Raw genomic sequence first — 25,192 nt, 5'->3', positions numbered from 1 at the left:
TAATTGAAATTGGCAATGAATTTTAAATTACTAGATGTGGATCTTTCTGTCAATATTAATTTTTTTTCGCACGGGTTATGCAAATTGGTAGTCAATTTTATAATCACTCTAGCCAAGTTGATTAATTTTTTTTTAACTCATTCAACATGGAAGATGAATATGAAATTCATTCGCTCTTCATTTTTTGTAATTCCTGCACTTCCTACCCGTGTGCAGTGAGTGCTTCATTTACTAAATTGGAAGATGGTTTTTTTCCATGATTCCTTCTTAATTGAAGTGTTAAGGGAAAATTGAGTTTTCTGGCACAGTGCCTCCACATCTCTCACATCCTCACACCAGGAGTGAATTTTCTGCACAGCGGAATGTAAAAGATTTTATTGAAAACTCTGTTCTCCCTGGGAAATCATTCTACATCTCACAAAAGTTATTCTCTCTCGCCCACGGAAAGACGGTGTGGGGGAAAATGACTGTGAAAACTTTTCGCAGACAGTTTCTAATGCTTTTTTTTTTCTTCCTTGCACTCCCGCGTCTTTCCTATAGTATTTTCTCTCAGACAGACGTAAAATTTTTCCCTACAAATGTTGCAATCTATGCTATGAATCTATGTTGGTAGATGATGTAAAGTTCTTTATCTTGTCTTCGTCGAAAAAAGAAGTGATGCAAAGTGAAGAAGGTGAAGAATCATTTTGAATTTTCAGTTCTCCCACGTTTTTGAAGGATGCGAAAAAGTTGATTATATCCGACCATCAAAAGTCGAAAGCCAAAAGCTACCGCACGGCAATTTGAGAGTGAAGCCAAATGGAAACACCCCATTTATCCAAAAGCATTGAGGTATTTTTCTTTCGCGAAAAAAACTTTCCTCCATAGAGCTTGTGCGTTGAGAGTAAATGACGCCCAAGTGAACTTCATACAGAGATGCGCCAATTGTCTACAAACTTTCACGCTTTATGGGGTTGTTTACACGGACGGATCATCGTCCATTAACCCCAAATTGCTTCTTATCTCTTCTATTGGGGAGTCAATACTCTTCCGGTACTTAAGTCGCAATGTCTTTTGCCATTAACATTTTAGGGATTCAAAAAAAAATAAAGACTTTAGAGAATGAATGAATGAATGAATGAATGGAAATTTATTGTAATCTGGCCAGTTGGCCTAATATACAAAATCTGTGGTACATAGGTATGGCTTTCAGTTTCAAATCTCCTCTAAGTCTTTACAAAATAGAGCACCTATCTCTTAAATATTTTCTCTTACAAAACTTAACATTCTTTTATCTGTCTCAGCTTGGAAGTTTAAGGTAAGGCCTTCCATTCACCTTTTCTTCGATGAAGAAACAGACCAAATAATTGGTCGAAAAATATCTTCAAATCGCGTCTTTTTCTCGAGTTTTTCGTAGTTCTTGATTTTTTTTGTGGTTCTTGATTTTTTGGATTTAATCTCTCCTTCCCCTCTCTTTAAAATTATCTCTAATGTCTCTCTTTATACATATCTCTCAATATTAATATTTCTCTTATTTCATTATCACTATATTTTTGTAATGGGTCGAAACTGAAGAGGGCACTTCGATCTCCGGAACTTAGAATCCGCAGCGCAGCAATGGAACCCCCACGTGGAGCCAAACCCGTCCAATCCAATCCATTTTTAGGAACCCCTTCTCAGACTGATTTTGCTTAGATTTTCTTCTCTTAAAGAAGAAAATAAAGCAATTTCCACTTCAAATAAACTGACTGGAGAGACCCCAACAGAACAGGGTCTGCGGGAGCCCCAATTTAACGGAACTTTTGATAACGCAATACACAAGAGAACGTCCTCTCACTTCAAATATCCAATTGCAACTGAAGACTTTAGAGATCTGACAAAAATTATTTATATATTTTTTTAGTTTTTTTAAAGTTCTAAAAATATTCTAAATTGTCGTTCTAATTATTTTTTTACTTCAAAATACATATCTTCTAAACATAGTTTTTGATGGAGACGCCTGGTAGGGAGAGCTTTTACGTTGTTTCAAAAATTTACGGAAGCTTAAAATATATAAATTTATTCAAGGATGTTATGCTCAACCTTTGGCATTTATTTGCTCTCAAATCTATCAATCCTTTAAACTTTTCAATTTCTCTTTTGTCCTTTAGAAAAATTTATAACATTTTATTGACCTTCCTAAGTATTCTAAATGTGAAAGATTTAATTAGAAAAATGAATAGTTAATGTCTAATTTATTAAATTGCATAAAACAAAGAATTCTAAAGGAAAAACGAAAAAATGCGATCCTTTTATCCATTTATTGTGAAAAAAAAACCATTCTGTGAAAATCATTTCCCCCCAATAAACTTGATTTGAAATCACAGAAGAATATTCTACCACTATTGGGTGTAATTACGGCGCTCCACTTTGAGTTTGTCATTGAAAAGGAACATGGGGGCAAATTGTGAAGAAAATACAAATAGAGAAGAATGGAGGCTCTTCAGTGTTGGGCCCACCCCAGCTGCTCGAACGAAGCCTTGCGCCCCAAGAATAAATATCCATGGCACGTAGTATTGAGAATCGAAGAACGCACATTAATAAATTGCCACGCTATTCCAGTGGGTGGGTGGTAAATTCTCGTCGGTTTGGGTTGGTGGGCGTACTCCACTCAATGGGGGTTGTTTTATGGAAAATTGCACCTTGAATAAATTGTGCTCAAGTGGCTGTTTTGTTCAGACCTCAATTGCAACCTTCAGACTCGCCACTCTTTGTATATATTGTGCTGTATATGTTTGGCGTGCTGGGGGAGGGAAGGAGACACTTTTGTATTGATTTCACACAAATATTCCAGAGTAATTGATAATAAATTGGATATTTTTAGCTTTGCCGCAACAGCCAAGGCACTTTTCACTGATCCCCCTTCTTGTCGACTCTGGGCGTTTGTCTCCCACTTACGATATATGTAATGCTGTGAGGTGAGGACCCCCAACCATCCGCAGTCATGATGGGAAAATGTGTGCGGTGAAAGAAATGGCGTGGATAAAGATACGGAATTTCACATATTCTCCCCAAAAACTTTTATGCTTTAGCTATGTACACACCGTATATATCTATGTATTCTGATGAGACCCGTGTGTGAGATGAACCCGAAGAAAATGTCCCTTATTAAAAATTCATTTCCCTCTGCCTTTTTTCACATAAATAAAAATCCATGAAATGTGACGTAAAATGCTTTCAACCCCTTTACCACCCCCCCTGTAAAGTCCGTTTCCGCCGCACTTCCTCGTTTACAGAAAATTCCACTTTATCTCTTCACTCCGCACTTCAGGTATTCGCTAAATTGTGTCAATTTGTCCCCAACATGCACCTCCTTTCACCGAGGAAGTCTTCCTTTTCCCCATTGCGGCGAGATGATGGTTGCGCAAATAATCCCTCAAACCCATGTCCAAGCATTGAAATAGTTTTCCAAGGAAATTCCTTTTCCTATTTATTATTCAGTATTTTATCCATAGGGGTCTACAACTGCTATATGTGGAGTTTCTCTCCTACCAACCCCTTTCCATGTGTATATAGGACAAGGGAGGAATCAATTGAATGGGGAGATCTTTATGGCTTTTCCACTGTTATCACATCACACAAACCCCTAGTAGCAATTTCTTGAGAATAATGCAAGAACGTGGAAACCCTAAACTGCTTTCTCGAATTACATCATTCTAATGCCATTTGCTATTAATTTTTATCCGATTATTGTTGTATAATACAGTCGATTCAGCCACTTTAATATGACAATATGGGGGAAGTTGATTGAACCACATAACATAAAAGAAAATTATTAAAACCATTGGATTTCTTTAATTTTTCCAACAAAAAACTCTCCAAATTATTCTTTCTAGCTCCAAATTTAATAATATTAAATCGCTTGAGAATAGATTTTTTTAATTGTTAAATGTTTGAAATAGAGAAAATCTTTAAACAGAGATAAAAGAATTATTAAGTCAGTAAAAGATTTTTCTCTCAGTTTTCTGACACAAAAGAAAAGAATAAAATTATTAATATAATTTTCGTTTCCAGTATTTCCTCCCCATTTAACCCGTATAAAATTAAGTTTCAATCAAGAGCCTAATCACTAATAAATGAATTCAGTTAGTTAGTATATTATATTCAATAAAAAATCATCAAATTATGAAACTCCCCAAAATATCTTAAGGAATTTTCCAACAGTCGATTATACTGGAAATTTTCATCACAAAAAAATATAAACAAATTATCTTAAATATCTTAAAGGTATATACCTACATAAACTTGCAGGTAAAATGGGAATTGTTTCGTATAATAAACTCGCAAATTTGCTTTTTCTCCTTCGTCGCTCTAATCAACTCAGACAACCTAAATAACTTTAAAACAATGTTTTAGGAAAATTTGCCATCTTCCTGATAGTTTTTCCTGATTATCCCAGAGCTGTTGAACAAACTTCATGAGACGACACTCAGGCGTTGTATGTGTAACAAATTTTCTTCGTGCATCCTCTGTTATCTTGTTGTTGCGGGAGGAAGAATATCTGTCTCCGAGCAACTTGGCTGTCGAGTAAACACAAAATTACACGGAAACTCTGATAAACTTTCTACTCAGCCATCGCATGCGAGCGCCATTTTGGTAAAATACTAACTTGTAGAAAATTATGTTTTAGAGAGGATGAGATGCAAATTTTTTGGGTGATGGACTAAAATTGGAGGTAATAATGTTGGGTAGCTCATACATCACTTTCCCTCTGTTTACTCTGCGTTGTCTTTCGGTTTATTTTTTGTCATCCTTGACGTGGTGGAAAATGTGTCTGACCGCGATATTTTTCCCATAGGGTATAGGTATATATTTAGAAAATATATAGGTAGGGGGGAGGGATATATTGAATGAAAGTGAATTCCTTCGTGCCTTAAACGTGTTTCCCCTTGAAAAGCATTCGCCAAACATGCAAATTTCCCATGTCAAACATTATTTTTCTTCTGGTACAGTTTCGAAGCCATTCGGGAAATATTTTTCACGCAAATAAACTTTGGATGTCTCTCTAACCAGAAGGAAATGAACATACACACCAAAGGAAGTCAATTCAATGTGAAAAATGATACTATGAAGGGAAAAAGAAGGCAAAAAAAAAGAAGAAAAAATTTCACAAAGAATATCGTGCAATAAATTTCCTTAGAGATGGAATTCTTTGGAGAAGAAAGAAATAGATGGATTACAGCGCAGGAGAGATATAAAGTGAGGAAGAAAATGAAAATCCGGAAATACCTGCGAATGTTGTACATTTTCTTTCACAAGTTGAGAAAGCAATTAGAGGCATTCCCCATGTATGCTTGGAGTGGAAGGAAATTATTTCTTCAATCACAAATTCTCAGAATTCCTCTCCCCATGCATTACACCATATTGCATCCATGTTACACAGTGAAATTGCAATGAATCACAGATGGATGCGAATTGCTGCATTTTAGAATTTCTCTCGCTCTGCTAATTCGTACATTACATTGCTCTCCGTAATTGTGCAAATCTCATAAAGAGTACTTGAAATTTGAATTTCATTAACAAAATAAATTATTTCGCATTCTAGATTTCCCTTCAATCCACCCCCTCCCTCCTGCCCCGAAAAAGATTAAGAGAAAGTTTTGTACCTCAATTTACTTAACAAATATTTACAATTTTCCTCACAGATACATTGCTTTCGAGAATACGCAGTTGAAACTTTTAAATTTATTCACAATTAACTGAAAGTTCTAGTACTTTATCTTCCCCCACTCAGACGTAAGTTTAATTCAAGAACAAATAAAATTAAAAGGCATTATGAAATTAAAAAAGGGAAGAGTTATGTTTGTTTGATCTATTTTCTTCATTTTTCTCCTTTAATCTTTGAAATTTATGAAAGGGCAAATTTGATAATTTTAGGATCAAAAATTATTCAGAGGGAAAATATTTTTTAGATGGATCCTGATTAAATAAAAAAAAGTATATTCAATTATTCAGAAATTTAATTTAAAGCATTTTTTTATACCTCCATATTTATTGGATTAAATATGAAAAGTTTATTGGTTCTACATAGCATAGTTTTTTAATCAACATAAAATTTAGAACTTTTTGACATGGTAAATAAAATAAAAATCTAAAGCAGAGAGCATCAAAGATTGACTGAGAAGTTGCGCAAAAATCAATAATATTCTTTGACGTGGTTAAAATGAAAAGGTTTATATGCATTTTGTTTCTTTTATAAACTAAAAAAAAAGAAATAAAACTCTTCGTGCTTTTCAGAAAGAGTGTTTGGATTTAAAAAAAAAACTTCTCTTAATATTTCATTTGCAATGTAATTTCATTTATTTCATAATCTTAATCCGGACTATGCTATAATCCAAATTCCGTATTCAATTTATTACACAACAAAAAGAAGAATTTTTGCGTGGACAAAGAGTAGAAAAGTAGATAAGAATATTCTAGAGAGGGGACTATGCATGGAATATAAGATTTTTTTCTTCTTAAGCTGCGAAATTGAAAAATTTTTGAAGAGTGTGAGATGCTTGGTAAAAGAGTCTTTGGGGATTTTCGAGATGTCATTCAAGTGTTGTATTAACGAACCCTTCGAAGTTTTTTTCGGCACACAAGATATTTTTTTTGGATTCTCCATCCATCCTTCCAAAAGATTCTTTCTCCACACAACACCACCACCACCACCATTCGGTATGAGCTTTCAGCGGAATGATTTTATTGCTCATTCCAGACCGGAAATATATAGCGCGCGGAAAAGAGGAGCTGAGAAAAATCGGCTCAGTGGCTTAATGGAGGCAAACCCTTCTCTTGGTCGGCGTCAGCCTCCTTCCGTCCCACCTCTCTCTCTCTCTCTCGGGTTGCCCCCAAGGGTCTAGTTGATGTCGTTTATTTTTTTGTGGTGAGAAGTTAATACTATGTATGTATTTTTTGGCGTCGTGTGGCGCAGCTATATTTCAGGTTTAGTGCAAAAATGAAAAATGTACACATCTGCCTGGGATTTGTGGTTCTCCTAACGGCAGCCGTGGCCCGCGTAGCCGGCGGGCAGTCGCAGCGCCCCAGCTCAAGTCACCGCCTAGACGTGTACATTGCCGGCTTCTTCCCCTATGGCGATGGCGTTGAGAACGCTCACACGGGGCGCGGCGTTATGCCGAGCGTGAAGCTGGCCCTGGATCACGTCAATGAGCACTCAACCATCCTCCGCAACTACCGGCTACACATGTGGTGGAACGACACAGAGGTAAGCTTGCAATTCTCATCCCCTAAACCAAAATCAATTTACTCCCAGCAATGTATATACGGAACAAGCTATTCGCAACGTTCCAAGAATTCAACCCAGCTGCGGTCAAGGGGAGAAGCTTCGAGCTTTCGCCCCAATGCACCCTGGAGTCCCTTTAAATTGTGGCAACACTCTGATTAAAGGTCCTGTGGCTGAAAATTCTCATTGAGTACCTTTGTATGTAGCTCAACACTGAATCGGTGAACCATACATACAGGAAATCATTGAAGCTTTCAAAAAAAGCTCAAAAAGAGAAAAAACTTTCAAGAATAAAAATGAAAAACTGCTCAACTTTGGGAAAGATAATTCGAAAAGTTCAAGTTCGAATAACTCGCGTGTTGTATTTTAGATGTCATTGACTGTTTGGAAAAAAAATAGTTTTGAAACTTCCAAAAGTCGTTTGCGTGGGGTTTGTACTCAAATATCACTCCCGGGGTAAATTCTTCCGGTCAATGCCATGATTTTGACTGAATATTCCCATAACTTGGTGTGATGTTGTGCCATTTCACATGAAACGCGTTAAACAATCTCAAACTCACCACTAAGTAATCAATACAGCAAACTAATATAATGCTGCCAAGTACACACTCGAGGTAGCTGTTGGGTATATAGTTTATGTTTGCAAACATAAATTTATGTACTTATGAGGTTATAGTTATAGAGGGTGCTTCGAGATACATTTTTCATAAAGTTTAAATTGAAATTTTGAATAGATAAAAATTTTCTATATACCTTAGAAAAATTTAAGAGCTTTTATAATAATTTTTTTTCAATTAACCTAAAAGCTCTGGAGCAAAAGACGTAGAGTTTATATAGAGCTTTAATTGATTTAATTATAAAATATCAATTATTAATAGAGTTTAAATTTCAATATCTTGATTTTTTAATTAGACGCATATTAAATGGAGCTTTAAGCGTAAAAATTTTAAGATTTACTAACTTCAGAATCAAGACTAATATTCCGCCTTTTTTTCGTCAATATATCCATCACTCTAACACCTAAAATAGATCTTTCCATCAAACTAATTTAAAATCCAAAAAAAAAAATTGTGAGCTTTTAGATTTTTTGTTGGAAAAATGTTACATATTAAGAGAAGTGAAGGACAATTCAATAAATTTTACTACCTAATGTTTACTTAATAAATTTCCAAAGCTTTTGAACGTATTATCGCACAAAACGTGCATAAGTTTTCCTTTTTGCTTGCGCATTGAATTGCAAATTGTTCAAAATCATAGAGTGTTTATGTAATTGCAGTAACAACAACAATAAGTATATACCAATTCCACAAAAAGGCGAATAATCACATATTATTTTGTGCTATAAGAGTTGGAAAAATTGCATGACCCTCTAGTTAAAGTTCAATGTTTGGTGGCACAATTTGAGGAAGTGAAGAATAAAATTTTTCAATTGGTCGCTATAAGCTCCCAATGTCTCCTGCAACCACCACCCCCTTAATCCCATTCACCACATTCAATTTCCATGTGCACCGTTCGAGTGGGTTTTCTCCTCCAACATGTGGAGCTCTTGAAAAGGTTAGAGGTTAAAGATGATTATGTAAATCCGGGAATGAAAATATGCTGGCACGAGTATACGCCATTCATGACGTATATTTTCAATTGAAGTTGCAGCTTTCATGTTTTCAGAAGGGTTGGGCGGGGGTAGTGCTATTTAGATTTGAGGAGTTGCAGGAGTTTTGTGGTGGAATTCGTCAAATCACATAAAACACGAAAGGAATTTTGCATTTATATCACATGCCCAAAACACTCCTGTGTAGAAAGACTCCGCATTCAGTTGGGAGATTTAGCGTGAGCACTGGGGATCCCGGTACATGCTGAATTGACGAATCTACATTTTCGTTCTGCTGGATGGGTATTCTTCATCAAAAGCAAACTCTTATGCATTGTAGAGTACACAACGTACCTGTAATTACACAGGCCAGGAATTAATCGTCCGGCACGCAAGGAACCAAAATTTTGAATTCCTTGCTGCACAGAAGAAAGTTCCGGCTGATGCTGGAGATGGGATTTTCCACGGTGGACTGTAATGCGTGGAATGTAGGCAAACTCGAGCTTCACTTAACAACAATTTAACTTTAATAAAATAACTTTAATTACAATAAATCTACAAATTTGGGAGATTTTTCTTTGCTCACTGTGTCACACGTCTATTCTGTTTCAATGTCAATGCAAAAGTGATTTTGAGTGATTTTGGGTGATATTGAGAGAGGGGAAATGATCGGGTAAACCCGTTAATTGTTAAGTGCATCAGGGAATTCCTACACTAGGCAACAAATTAAAGTTTTTATTTTACAAAGTTTTTTCGCTAATAATTTTCTCCCCAATCTCTTGGTGTCAATCACCAACATGCTCCCCGGCAGAACTCTTAAAGAGTTATGGAATTTCATTCTACAACATAAAGTTAACATAAAATCTCAACTAAAGGATATTTTTCTATAAATTTACAAACTTATTTCTATGGGCCCATTCTATTGCTATTTATATTCTATGTTCTACTAAACTATTTTTCCCTTCCGAACCATCACTCACCAAGATTGCTGGACGAAGTTGATGCTCCGAAGCTTGTTGGTTTTCGCTCCCCGGATTTCCCCGGTGAGCCCGTTGAGTAACAACGAAGTCCAGGTGCTGTAGGTGTTTTGCAATCTCCTGATGGTTTCACGGAGCCCGGAATTTCTATGGAAACTCTGTACGGAGGTTTCTTCTTCTTCTTGACTGGGCTCAGTGCTGCACAATGTCCAGATTCTTTTGCATTTTCCTCAGAAGAATTGGATTGAGCCATGCCCGGAGGTTGAGAAATGTCCACACAATGATCCTTCAACCATAAATCACTTTGGCAAGGCAAAGGTGGTGAAGAATTTGGAGCAACGCTCCCCGGGTGCGGGAGCCCATTTCCCGACAAATCCTTTGTGTGGGCTGGAGGCTGTGGATGGTCTACCTGGCTGAGATGAACATGGCGCACATCTGATGAATTTGATTTGTGTTCTCCCACTAGCGCATATCCGAATTTGGTTTCTCTCAAGTGTGGTAATCCTGTCCCCAAAGATATGCGATGATTCAAGACTGTCGACCAATACACATCCCCACAGATGAGCATATCCACTGGTGATTGTTCCGCCCAGCGCGGATCTGCCATTTTCACGCCCACCGGAATTCTAATGGCCTTATGATCCGTAGTCCAATTGGGTATGTTTCCACTAATTTGCGGTAAAATGAGGCAATTGACGTTAAAAGATTCTCCAGAGAGACGGGATTCAATGGTTGCTGACACCTGATGTGTACTCTGAGCAGCATTTTTACCAACACCATATACTCGAGTGTCCGAAGGGGCTGTCGGAAGGCCTAACTGTTGGGCAAGTCGGGAGGTCATGAGACATACCTGAGCACCACTGTCTAGGAGAACTCTACATGACACTTTGGATCCATCTGCTGCGAGGATATTGATCACTGCTGTCGCCAGGTAGACCCTGGAGGAAGTATTCCGGGAGGTGGCGGAGGCAACTAGCGTGTTCAGGTGGGCAGACGGAGGGCTATCTGCTTCAACAGTCGGCGTGGGTGAGTTGGTGGGTTCCGGATCAGTTTGTGGCGGAATTTGGGCAAAATATTCGTGCAACAGGATGTTGTGCTTTCCTTGGCAACGTCTGCACTTGTGGAAGGTGCAGGAATTGGTGAGATGGGATGCCAAACAATTTCTACACAAGTTCAACTCCCGAACGGTTTCGTACCTTTGATTTGAGGTTAGGTCCAAAAACTTTTGACATCGATACAAAGGGTGGCCAACTTCATGGCAGCATTTGCAAGCTGCATTGTCGGACGTGGCCGGAAAGGCATTGGTTTGGTTAATTTTGACGTTTGAAGCCGGAAGCACTGGATGGATTTGGCTTCATAACCGGCTGGCGTAAGTTTTGAGACGGTTTTGGTGTGACATCAGTGGCATTAATGGCATCAATACATCTCTGGTGCAAAAACTTCCGGAACTTCTCCAACGTAGGCATTTCATTTCCATTTTCTCTCCCCCACAGTACGCGAGATTCCGTGTCTAGCTTGTCGAGGGCGTACTGGATAATCCAAGGATCTCGTTGAGTGACATTGAGTGCGTCGAGGGCCATCACAGTCTCCGACAGGGTGTTGGCAATTGTGCGGATCGCCGTGGATGGTTCGGATTGGGATACGTGAGGTATACTGAAGAATGTACGGACATGCTCTGAGACTATTTCACTATTTCTTTCAAAACGCTCAACTAGCAATCTCCACGCTACCTCAAAATTTGCCTCAGTTGTACTCAAATGCCTAATTGTGGAGGAGGCATCGCCTGATAGGGAACTTTTCAAGTAATCCAATTTCTGCACCGAGGTAAGGTTTGGGTGATCAATTACTGTGGACTTAAATCTATCCTTAAATGATACCCAATCTGCATATCTACCATCAAATTTAGGGAGATCTATTTGTGGGAGCCTGACCATTGAGGGATTTACATTGTGAGTTTGATTTGTACTTGCTTGTGTGATGAGAATCTCCATAAGGTCCTGCATTTGCGCCTGACTTTGCCTCATGAATTGCTGCATCACCTTGCAGAACTCCGCGGTCTCAGATGTGGATGTCGATGGCCCTGGAGTAGGATCTGGCAGCTCATTGGGATCAACTGGCATACCATTCATCAGCGTGGAAAGTTTCGTGAGGATGGCATCACATTTTTTGAGGAACAGTGATTTGTTGACTACCTCTGCATCCCTCGTCACATCAGTAGGCTGATTCTTGATGATTTCCTCCTGGATGGTGCAGAATTTGATGCGCATCGCTGACACGATGTTGTGCTGGGTACGTAGCACGTGGCGATCCAAATTTTCCGGGTGAGCTTCATCCAGTGTCTTCACATAATTCTCAGCGCTGCTCACCAAGGCCACCACATCGTTTCTCTTCTGCATCTCGCTCATCGTTCACAGTTGAAGCGGTGCTTGGAACGGTAGAATGGAGATGGAACTTCGCCGGGTCCCTCTTTCAGAGGCTCGATTGACCAAAATGTAGAGTACACAACGTACCTGTAATTACACAGGCCAGGAATTAATCGTCCGGCACGCAAGGAACCAAAATTTTGAATTCCTTGCTGCACAGAAGAAAGTTCCGGCTGATGCTGGAGATGGGATTTTCCACGGTGGACTGTAATGCGTGGAATGTAGGCAAACTCGAGCTTCACTTAACAACAATTTAACTTTAATAAAATAACTTTAATTACAATAAATCTACAAATTTGGGAGATTTTTCTTTGCTCACTGTGTCACACGTCTATTCTGTTTCAATGTCAATGCAAAAGTGATTTTGAGTGATTTTGGGTGATATTGAGAGAGGGGAAATGATCGGGTAAACCCGTTAATTGTTAAGTGCATCAGGGAATTCCTACACTAGGCAACAAATTAAAGTTTTTATTTTACAAAGTTTTTTCGCTAATAATTTTCTCCCCAATCTCTTGGTGTCAATCACCAACATGCATAATAAAATAAACGGACGCGCGGTGCATTTTGGTGTGCTTTCTGTTGGACGGTCTCCACAATTTCTCTGATGGAATGAATCCTATTTTCCATTTCACCCCAACATACATATACTCCAAGTCCTTTGACAAATTTAGCGATTTGTGCCCCAAAGTGTGATTCCGTGTTTGTTCTGCCCGAGGTCGCTGAAACCGTCTGGGTGGAAAGGTGAAAGGTTGAGGTTGTATGTGGATGTTAAAAAGCTCGTTACAACTTTCAATGGGCTAAGAGATTTACTTTTGGATCTCCTCACTACTAGAGTGAAAGAATTTCTTTTAGAAGGGTGTGTTAGATTCTTCCATGATAATCTTACCATTTTCAATCGGAAAATCTTTTTTATGGATTTTCTTTAGAAACAATACTTCAACCTAGAGAGCCATAAAATAGAGGTCTGCAAACCCTCTGCAAGAGAAGCATTATAAATTCAATACCCATTGATAGTCAGAGAATGAGAGAGAGAGAAAGCTCAATATTAGACGCATTTCCTAAAGTTCAATGCTATGCAGTACAATGATTTTGTATTATGTTGATTAAATTAAATTGCATAGAATCCTATCTATGCATACAATAATGAGATTTTGCGATAGAGACAACATCTCATCAAGGGGAAATGCATTGGAAAATTAGAGAAATTATTGTGCTTCAGCGGTTCAGTCGAAATTGGATTCAAAACTTAATTTCAAAACAGTCTAAATCTAGGACATTCTATTTATTCCATTTGATTTGTGAAATGAGTATATTTGCAGATTTCATGGATATTTTCTAAAATTGAGCTTTCTATATTATTATTGAACCGTCTGAATCCCTAATAGAGTTTAATTGCTGCAGGGTAATCAGGATAAAATATAATTTATCATTTAATTTAGAAGCTTTAATGTAACAGAGAGAGATCCTGTGCGGCTGGTCACCCATCAGGCGCGTCCCCAGGTGGCGGATAGGGGAGCGACCGTTGCAAGGTTCATCAGGGATTTATGCCTCGGCGAAATGTTGTAGGCGTACGTCTGGATGAACTTGTAACGGCCAATTCGTAAATAGCACTGTCATTTTCGTGTAGTGTAATAGCGAGTCGCGGACCTGACCAACACACCCATAATGAAAGGTCGTAATCAACAACGCCCCGAGTATCCGGCGCCGAAAGGCACGGGCTTCATAATCTCCGGAGACCCAGTCAGTGATGTTCCTGGGCAGTGCATCATCGATGGTCCTGCTAGCTCCCAACCAAAAACAAGCCACCCAAAAATTCACGTCGTTCAAGCCAACTTGCATCACTGCCGCGCAGCCATGTTTTCCATGGATGAGAAGCTGGCGGTGCTAAGAGGAGGCGTTGGATTATTTCAGGAACCCTGGGTAATTCGACAGGAGGTGAAAGGGATTAACCCATCTAGGGGGAAGCTGTTCTATAAAAAGGACAGCAATACTAAGGTCAGAGCCTGTGTGTTTATATCAAAAGATATTAATGCTTTATTTCTACCACAATTTAGCACTGGCGATTTGGCAGTTGTTAAGGTAGATATAAAGACCGCCAATGGGACGCTGGAGGCGATCTTCGCTTCGGCATATATGCCATATGACTCCAAAGATCCACCACCACCCGTGGAGGTAGCTCAGCTCGTGGAAGCTTGTGAGAAGAACTCCTGGGAATTGATTATTGGAGCGGACGCTAATGCACATAATATAATATGGGGCAGCAGCGGAACCAATAAACGTGGTGAGCTTCTGTTGGATTTTATTGTTACAAACAATTTAGAAATTGCAAATAAAGGAGATAAACCTACATTTGCAAATAGACGTAGGAAAGAAGTAATTGATATTACTATCTGCACCCCTGTTATATCGGGGTTAATCGATGGTTGGATTGTCTCTGATGATCTCACTATGTCAGACCATTCTAGGATCTATTTTAACGTTGCGGCGTCTGGGGGAGAATCCAAACCTTTTCGGAATCCGAGGAAGGCAAATTGGTCATCTTTTGAGAAGTCCTTTAACGAGGGCTGGGAACGAGATGATATGTCGCCAAGGAACGCGGAGGAAATTGAGCATTCAGTAACAGAGCTTAATCGAGCTCTGATTACCTCATTTAACGACTCGTGTCCGTTAACAACGGCGCCGCTTCAGGGAAATCGTAAGATGCTTCCCTTGAATTTGCGTCAATTGAAACGGAAAACGAGGAAGTCCATAAATAGAGCTCGTAACACTATGGGTGACGAGGATTGGGATTCAGCAATTCAGCTGAAAAAAGAATATAAGAAATCAATAAGAAGGTGGAAAAGGGAGGGCTGGAAAAAATTCTGCGGCGAAATTCTGTCTGTGAATGAAGCTGCTAGAATTAAGAAAGCCTTTTCAAAAGACCCTTCTGAACGTCTGGGAATGCTTAAAGCTCCAGATGGAACGTACACCAAGACTGCGAGTGAAGTCTTGGAGGTTTTACTCCAGGAACACTTTCCGGGGTGCTCCATGGATGCGGGTGAGACGGTGGAAACAAGCCGTACCACATCATCAGCTTCTGATTGGAGAAAAGCGGGGGAGATCGTTACAGGGGATGCAGTTAAGTGGGCCCTAGGAACATTCTCTCCTTTGAAATCAGCGGGGCCAGACGGCATTATTCCAATAATGCTACAAAAGATAGCACCGTTGATAATCGATGGACTTACTAGCATTTTTAGAGCCTGCCTGGCTAATGGCTATGTACCATTAGCATGGAGAAAAGTACGGGTTGTATTCATACCGAAACCGGGAAAAAGCAATTTTGAGGAGCCAAGATCGTTTAGACCAATAAGTCTGACATCTTTCCTGCTCAAGACCTTAGAAAAAATTTGCGATAGGCACATTAGGTGTTGCATTCTGCAAAAGAACCCCCTAAGTCCTATGCAGCATGCTTACCAAAAGGGAAAGTCGGTTGAAACGGCATTACATCAGGTCGTGAGTCGTATTGAGAAATCGTTGCACCACAAGGAGTCTGCCTTGGTGGCATTTCTCGATATAGAAGGAGCATTTGACAGAGTCAACTCGGATGTTCTAATTAGGGCTATGAAGGATTTCAGGCTGGGCCACACTCTTGAAACCTTTATTGCCAAAATTGTCCAACAACGTCTGGTGGTAGCTGAAATCTGTGGGGTAATGAAAACGGCAGCTGTTAAAGATGGTTGCCCTCAAGGTGGGGTACTGTCCCCTCTACTATGGTCAATGGTAGTAAACAGTTTACTGGTAAAACTGAATTCAGCAAATCTTTATGCTCAAGGTTATGCTGATGATATCTGTATAATGATCCGGGGTCCATTTATTTCTACCCTATGTGATCTTATGCAAAGAGCAATGAACCTGGTGCAGAGTTGGTGCATCGAGCATGGCCTGAATGTCAATCCTGGTAAAACAGGGCTAGTTCTCTTTACTAGAAAGAAGAAACTAGAGAACTTCAGGAATCCTGTTCTCTTTGACGAACAACTAACACTCAAAAGGGAAGTGAAGTATTTGGGGTTGATCTTTGACCCAAAACTTTCGTGGAAGAAGCACTTGGAGAGCCGCGTTCAGGTGGCTACGAGATCTTTTTGGAAGTGCCGCAGACTCTTTGGTAAGACTTGGGGCATCTCTCCAAAGATAACGATGTGGATGTATCGGTCCATTGTAAGACCGATTATATCTTACGCATCTATCATATGGTGGCCGAGAGCTGATGTTAAAGCGTCCGCTCGACTGCTACAAAGGCTTCAAAGAATGGCTTGTCTCGCCATTACTGGAGCTATTAGAACCTCTCCTACTGCTGCATTGGAGGTAATTCTTGGCCTGCCACCGCTGCCGCTCTTTGTTAAGGCGGAGGCGGAGATGTCTGCTCTTAGACTATCTTCGGTCAATGAGTGGAAATCAGGCGGGACTCAAGTCGGCCATGGGAAAATTCTCAATAAGGCTTACAGACGCCTCCCAAAACTAAAAATGAGGGAGGATTTCACAGCGGAACAGAAAGTTCCGGAACAATGTGTCCAGGCATTTCTCCACTCAAGGGACGAGTGGGCAAATGAAGCTGAGGCGATAATCTCGTCAAATTCCATATCCCTATTTACAGACGGCTCCCTCACGGAAGGATCAGCCGGGGCAGGGTACAGCTGTCTGGACCCACCAGTCTCTGGTTCAATTCCATTGGGTGAAAACACCACAGTTTTTCAAGCTGAAGTTACAGCTATCATACTTGGTCTTCTCGAGGTGGCGAATGCTAACATTGAGAACAAGAGTATTAGAATTTTTTCGGACAGTAGAGCTGCTATCCAGGCCATTTCTGGCTGGGATACGCGTTCCGCTCTAGTGTCTGAATGCCAAAAAGTGATAGAGTCGGTCTCACAGAATTGTGGGGTCACTCTTCATTGGGTACCAGGTCACACTGGGATTATGGGCAACGAGGAGGCGGACAGACTTGCCGTGGCAGGTGCACAGTCATCCTTCATCGGACCAGAACCAGCTGTAGGAATGGCCCTACAATCTAAAAAGTCCCTCATTAAGGACGATCTAAGGAATAGCCACCAGTTGGCTTGGAGATCGACACCCAAATGTCGGGTCTCCAAAATATTTATGGTGGATCTTCTGAAAAGCAGAACTGACTTCGTTGTTGGAAGTAATCGCTGGAAATCCCGGCAATTTTGCAACCTGGTGACAGGCCATTGCTTACGCAAGCACCTTCACCGTTTGAAACTCTGCAATGAGATCATTTGCAGAGGATGCGGCGAGGAGGAGGAGACTGCTGTACACTATGTGTGCGAATGTCCCAGCCTCGTCAATCACAGGAGATTAGTGTGGGGTAAGGGGTTCCTGACTCCTAGTGAGCTCCCACTACTGAATCCAGTCAGTCTTATGCGATTTGTTCGCAAAACTGGCTGGATGAAGTAAAACACCATTTCGATGGTTAAAACTCCTTACGAGTTAAAAGGGGATTGCATAAGGGGCCCAAATAGAGGCCTGGGTGCAGTCGGCTGCTCATGCAGCCGCCCCCTTATTTTAATCTATCTATCTATCTAACAGAGAGAGATTGAAGGTAAAAGAGCTTAGGGATTGAATTACGATCTCTATATCACTCGATCATATTACCAATCATAAACCATAATATTGTTAATAATCTTTAGTTAATAATGAGATGAGTAATTTGTCACATGATGTGATTTTCCATTAATTAAAAGATTATTTTACATTCTCTCTAATTACGTTGGTGCATGAACTGGTATGAACCTCGTGATTGCATTCCAACAGATATGTGAGGCGAGGCCTACGTCCAGCAGTGAACAATATAAAGGCTAAAATAATAACAATAAATGCAAAGAAATAAAGTATTATTGCACAAAAGCTTCGTCTTTTTTTATCGCACTGAAATAAAGAAAAATCGCAACAAAAACATTATTTTAAAAAAAATCAAAAGTCTTCGCAGGCGGGAAAATTTTTCTTCTCTAAATTTAGTGATGTGAAAATCTCATTATGTCCCCCCTAAAGCTCCAAAAGCTCCTCTTAAGCCCCTTCACAGAAAAATTCTTTTTCTGTGCTGCACTTCTCATTGTACGCGGTACACGTACATTTATCAAGGAGACAAGAAAAAAGTACACATAAATTCTGTTCTAAAAGAAATACAGCCAAATTAACTATTTGAACTTTGGAGGAAAAAGTTTAAGAATACTTACAGACATTTCAGAACTTGTAATTAAACATTGTGTGTTTAGGACAAGAGTTTTCTTAAGCCATTTTCTTTTTCTTTTTGTTTCCTCTATAGTGCAATGCCGCCGTGGGGGTGAAATCCTTTTTCGACATGATGCACTCGGGGCCACACAAACTGATGCTCTTCGGCGCTGCTTGCACGCACGTAACGGATCCCATCGCCAAAGCCAGCAAACACTGGCACCTCACGCAACTCTCGTACGCTGATACGCACCCAATGTTCACGAAGGACGCCTTTCCCAATTTTTTTCGCGTTGTTCCCTCCGAGAATGCCTTCAATGCACCCCGCCTTGCCCTGCTGCGTCGCTTTAACTGGACCCGTGTGGGGACAATCTACCAAAATGAACCCCGATACTCCCTGCCGCACAATCACATGGTGGCCGATCTCGATGCCATGGGCATGGAGGTGGTGGAGACGCAGAGCTTCGTGCAGGATGTGAGTGAGTCCCTGCGGAAGCTGAAGGAGAAGGATGTTCGCATCATTCTGGGGAATTTCAACGAAACCTGGGCACGACGGGTATTCTGCGAGGCGTATCGGCTGGAAATGTATGGGCGATCGTACCAGTGGCTCATCATGGGAACGTACAATGCAGAGTGGTGGAATACATCGGCAGACTGCAATCAGGAGGAACTCCAAACGGCTCTTGAGTCCACCATTATGACTGATCTTCTACCTCTCTCCACATCCGGGGACATTACAATATCAGGAATTGTAAGTACTTTAGTACCTTTTTATAATTTTTTTGGTTTAAAAGTATATTTTTAAGAATAGATTGAATAGATAGAATAGAATAGAATAGATAGAAATATTAGTAAAACGTTGATGATTAAATATAAAAAGGAAGCGATTTATTCTTTAGCTGGATGATTACTTCCTGTGAATTTACATATATATTTTAATCATGATGTTGGATATATACTATACATAGAGGTACCATCATCACAAAGGTATACCAAGAAAAAATCATTTAAAGAAGGCTCTAAAGCATCTTAAGGGTATCAATATAAAAATAGAACCCTCATAAAATAAAGCCTGTTCCTTATTATTTAAAATTGCCTCACCAAAAGAATAAATTTTAATACCCTCGTAATATTTTTTATCTTTTCACTTCAAATATTCATCCCAAAAAGGCATAGCCTTAGAAAAAGCTTCACTATATTATTCTATATTGAAGCCAAAATGTGATCTTTATCCTTTTGTTTGCTTGTTTTACCTTCACCTACTTCTGCAAGAGGGATAATTTTTGATATATGTGGGAAAACACATAGTAGGTAGTTCTAATTTTGAAATGTTTTAGTTTCAAAAATACATTTATTGTATGATGTATGAGGAGGGAGGCTCAATGTGGACGTCTACTGTGTAAATAAACGTTCAAAACCCAAATTTATTTTCATGCCAATGCACTTGACTGCTCAAAACGTATACGTAATGTGTTACATCACCCTTCGGAAAGCCACCCTCCCTTTGATTTGGCAATCGTTGGTGTTTTTTATTGCCTCGTGATGTCTTTTCTGCTTGTCACAATTTCCACCGAATGTCAACTTTTTATGTTATACTACCCACACTCGAGGTTTTTTTCTTCTTTTATTTTTTACCCACATATAACATCCCACCCACCCCCGAGCGCCGTTCCACTTCACCGGAAATACATTAAAATTTTTAAGAGGCGCATGTCAATTTTCCACGGAAACATTTCTTCCGCTTCTAGTCTCCTCCTAACACCCCCACCCCCATCCCCAACCCATGACCATGTAATGTCTTTCTCCGCCACAAATATCCACCCCTCCCTGGGTCCAAAAGTGCCCACTTTCAATTTTCCCAATTACATTTGCATTAAAATGTAGGATTTCATTCAATCCAACTCCAATTTCCGTATTGCTATTTTCCAAAAGTTTCTCACAGAGAATTTTGAGGAGAGATATTTGTGGGATAAGAGAGGGGTGAGGGTGGAAAATAGCCGGACTTTTTGCTTATATACAAAGCGGGTTTATCTTAAGAGGAAAACGCTTGATTGTGAGAAGTTATGAGAATCTTCTTGAAAACTTTCTAATATAATTTCGGCAAGTTTAGAAAATCTGATTTATCCATTGAGATTTGTTTGTTTTTCATACAATCTCATGACTTATCTTTTAAAGATTCCAACACACGTTCGCAGAGAAACTAATGCCTTGAATTGAGGCTTTAATCAGACTGTTTTGATTTTCTTTTCTTATTTAGCGACTTAAAGTTTTCACTTTTTTGTAAATTAAATTTTAATTGCACTTTAACGTTAAACTCTTCCGAAAGTTTAGAGTAACAATGGAGGCGCCTGGTAAAACCAGGCATCTCCTTCTCAACATACAGGCAATTTCAAGCCAGGCATTTAATATTAGTTTCTTTTATCCTAATTCTGTCTTTTTGCTAAATTCTCAAACATTTCCTGTTATTTTATTTTATTCAAAGACACCCGACGAGTACCTCACGGAGTACGATAAACGAAGAGGCGGGGAGTACTCGCGATTTCATGGCTACACCTACGACGGCATTTGGGCTGTTGCCCTGGCCATACAGTACGTGTCACAGCGCAAAGATCAACTAATCAATAAGTTTCAGTATCGAATAAAAGAGTGGGAGAATATCTTCATTGAGGCACTCAAGAATACAAGCTTCGAAGGCGTCACGGGGCCCGTGCGTTTCTACAACAACGAGCGAAAGGCATCGATTCTCCTGAAGCAGTTCCAGACGGGCGTTGAAGTGAAGATTGGCGAATATAACTCAATGCATGGGCACCTGGATCTCTCCCTCGGCGAACAGATGCGATGGGTTGGTCGATCACCACCCAAGGATCGTACGGTGCTACTAATTGAGCACAGCCAGGTGAATCTCACCATTTACGCGGTCCTAGCTAGTTGCTCCGTCGCTGGGATTATTATGGCCGTTAGTTTTCTCATTGTGAACATAATGTATCGCAATCAGAGGTACATAAAGATGTCGAGTCCGCACCTCAATAATCTCATCATCATCGGCTGCATGCTAACGTACCTCAGTGTGATCTTCCTCGGCCTCGATAGTGGCCTCAGCAGTATTGCAGCCTTCCCTTATATCTGTACAGCAAGAGCTTGGCTGCTAATGGCAGGATTTAGTCTCGCCTTCGGTGCTATGTTCTCCAAAACATGGCGTGTTCATTCCATCTTCACGGATCTCAAGCTCAACAAGAAGGTGAGTATTTTATCTTCTTTACCATTCATTTAAATATTAAAGTAAATATTGAATAAATATATTATTACTGAATTGGTATAGAATCTAACAAAAAGCTTTTGATTTCCATTATGAACTTTACTTTATTTTATGGGTTTAAAAAAAAATAAGACCCTTTCTTCGTCTTTTTCTCCATTTATATACGAACGTCAAGACTCAAATCTTAATTTCTTGTTTATTTTGTATCCTTAATATCACTTAACATGTGATATTAAGTGATGCAAATAAACGTAAAATGAATGCATCATGGAATTAAATATACGAAACTTCAATTGTTTGAACATCTTCTAAAATATAAAGCGAGTTATAAATTTTCATAACGAATCCCTGCCTTGATCCTTGCATTTCTCTCCCAGATTTCTGGAGCATATCGTTAACTATGTGTATGCAAATCATATCCTTTAACCATAACCCAGTTTTAAAATACTCAAATTCCCTCAAGGAATTTCCTTTTCTTTATGAGATTCTCAAGTGAATCACGAAGTTAATGAAAAACCACCACAGTCCTTCATATTTTTCCCCACATAGACAAAACATCTGGACAATTTTTCTTTCTTATTTTTGTTGAAAAATATATTCACATTGTTTTCCAACTTCTTTGTTGTTCTTAATTCAAGCGTAAATATTACTCTCGCACGGCAATTTGCATAAAGAAAAAAAAGTTCTCGGTGACGAAAACAACAGACTCTCACTGAAGATTTCTCGGGAGAAAAATATAACCCTTAAACTTTCACATAATAAAGTAGTTTAAATTCCAATTTCTCGCAGACCAAACGGGGGGAGGTGATGTGGGGGCGTGAGGGCGGGAAAGATGTGAAAGTGGCGAGGGTAAATCTTAATGCTACTGAAAGTAGAAAAATAGCTGGAAGCTCTTGGAGTATGTAGAAGAAAGGAAGGGGGAGTGCGACGTTGAAGAGAAAAGAGAAAACTTCTTTCCATCTCAGTCCCAACCGTGAGAGCAATAAATTTTTATAATTTCTGAAATTGGATTTTCATACCAAAACGAAGTCCTCAATGTGAACCGTACTCTTTGTGACGAATTGAGAAGATGCGAGGAGTAAGAAGAAAATTCATTTTCAGAACGTTTGGAATTTTATTGTTAAGGAACTCCGCGAAGCAAATTGATTGGGTTTGCGTGTGATATGGGAAAGCGATTGAGGAGAATTCAATTTTTCCCGGAGAAAAACTTTTCCATTTATTTGTCACCAAATAGGATAAAATAAATTACCGTGTGTAATAAAATGAGGATTAAAACTCATGCGTGATTTTTCGTTATCGCCTTTTAGGCTCTCTATACGGGAAATTTAACACTTTCACGAGTGGAAGGGGTTGCAGTGAAAATGAGACACACTGAAGCGACAGCAGTGAAGCAAATAATCCTACAATGAGTCTTTTTTGTGCTATAATCCAATGCTAAATAAGCTCATTTTATTTACCGGGTTAATTTTCATAAATTTTCAATGCAATTTCTGATTAAACAGCTACAATCCCCCGTGCAGTTTCCTCATTTTCCAAATATTTGCATTAAACAATAGATGTCTCGATAATGTGGATAAAACGTGTGGATTCTGATGGAAAAATTTATTTAGGAATTAATACAAAAAAAATGTTAAAATTGTATTTTTAGTGGATAATTTTCCTGTATTTTTTTAAGCTTTTATCAACATTCTTTTTTTGGAGTCATTAGAGACCCTTCTATATGTTGCTAAGAGCTACTTTTCGCGTAATTTTATACATAAAACTTGGCAATGTGTAAAAAGTTACAAAAGCAATATCTTGAGAAGAATTTTTAAAGTATGTATACCTCGAAAATTATGTAAATTTGAGATTCTAAATTGAGTAGATATTTCATGTTGGGTATAAAGTGCCACTTGACTGAAGAATTTCATTTTTATTTTAATTTTTCTAATATAAATTCTCAGAGAGTGTTTCCTTTGAAGGAGTCTGTGTTTAAGATTTATATTTTCCACGAAGTCATTATTTTTTGGAGTACTTAAGAAACCCCATTTTCATGGAAATTCATTCGAGATTACACAGATACCTGCGTAAAATAATGAAACTGAGGTCTTATTTCATTGATAACTTTTTCTTCTCTTTTGATTTGGAAAATTATTTTCTTGCTTTTATTCTATGAAGAAAAATTGTAATGAAAATTATTTTCCATGTAGATTTCTGCATTTAAACATTTTTCAATGCTCTGGAGAAATTTTTCTTGGGGAAAATGTACCTTACTTTGCTTCCTTTTGGGGTGGAGTTGTGTGGGTGGGTAAGATTTATTGTTGTGAAAGAAAAATAAAGAGGCAACATTTCCTTATCACTCCTCTCAAGGGGAAATCCTTCTGGAGAATCATCAAGTTGCGAAGAGGATCAGTGGCACACCCCTTTCTTTCCTTTTTAATGCCGAAGCAAACATGATGACTCTGTTTAGCCTTTTTGTCAATAATACGAATATAATAACACTTTAGGAAACAAATATAAAAGTACTTATGTGGAGTTTTCCTGGTGAAAAGTCTCGTAAAAGTTTCCATTGCAAATTAATCTCGTCAAAATTTGAAACATTTACAGAAACATACATACATAGCATACATAACGGGGACTTTTCCGCAGGTATATATAGCGAGGAAGCTTTCGCAGGAAATGAAAATGTTGAGAATGCACACAATTGCCAAGGCTGAGGGTTGTTTTTTCTTCATATATATGAGAGAGATTTTTACATTTTTCCCTGCACGTTGATTCATAGCGCGCAGGGTGAATATGTTGCAGACAAAATGTGAAATAATAATGAGAGAACAATTTTGTTGTAGGCCATACACAACACATGTATGACTTGTCTTTTTTGCCACCACCCTTTCAAAATATACATTTTCATCGTTTTCTTGTTCGTTCGCGTTTTTTGCTGCAATCGCTCTGCTGGTAAAATACAAAAGTTTCCAGCTAACAGAAAAGTCAAAAATAAATCTCGGGGAAATCACTCGAAAAAGCTCCCGCGTGCCCCTCATCCCACCCCGTCGAACATCCAAAAGTGAAACCATGAAAAGGTGAATATAGAAAATGAATATAGAAAAAAAGGCGGGTTGGGGGGAAGGAGAAAAATTTAAATAAGCCCTCAACGCTAATTTACTATGCGAACCAGAGGGAAATTTCACGTTGGAATTGAATTGATTTGTGTGTGTGTTACATCTCGCGTCTCCGTCCAAAAAAAGAAACCACTTGAAGCTCGTGTGAGGGTGATTGGCAAATCAAACGAACCCCAAGTAAATAAGGTAGAAAATTGAAACACACAGAACGCGTGGAGAAGAGCTAAGAATAAATTTTTGGAAGCCACTCTTGGGTGAAAATGCTTACATAAATCATTGTGAGAATGGTATGCGCATTTCCCTAATGATTACAAAAACATTTTGACCTCTCAACGAGGCAAATAGGGATGGGCGCGATTTATTGACACCAATTTTTGCCATTTTCCGT

General features: G+C 39.1%; 1 protein-coding gene across 2 annotated transcripts in view; it reads left to right on the top strand.

Annotated features, from left to right (window-relative positions):
• LOC129786302 (gamma-aminobutyric acid type B receptor subunit 2) overlaps positions 1-25,192 on the top strand; it is a 59,580-nt gene that overhangs the window by 20,985 nt on the left and 13,403 nt on the right. For both annotated transcript variants that reach the window (XM_055821217.1, XM_055821216.1), the window contains exons 2-4: positions 6,935-7,225; positions 18,545-19,201; positions 20,933-21,688. In XM_055821217.1, the coding sequence (XP_055677192.1) occupies positions 6,959-7,225; positions 18,545-19,201; positions 20,933-21,688 (1,680 nt within the window). In that variant the 5' untranslated portion in view covers positions 6,935-6,958. The remainder of the gene's footprint in view (positions 1-6,934; positions 7,226-18,544; positions 19,202-20,932; positions 21,689-25,192) is intronic.

Source organism: Lutzomyia longipalpis, chromosome 1 (genome assembly GCF_024334085.1).
Source record: "Lutzomyia longipalpis isolate SR_M1_2022 chromosome 1, ASM2433408v1".
In the NCBI taxonomy this organism is placed as follows: domain Eukaryota; kingdom Metazoa; phylum Arthropoda; class Insecta; order Diptera; family Psychodidae; genus Lutzomyia; species Lutzomyia longipalpis.
Note: the sequence above shows the minus strand (reverse complement) of the source record. Positions and strands in the feature narration are given on the sequence as shown.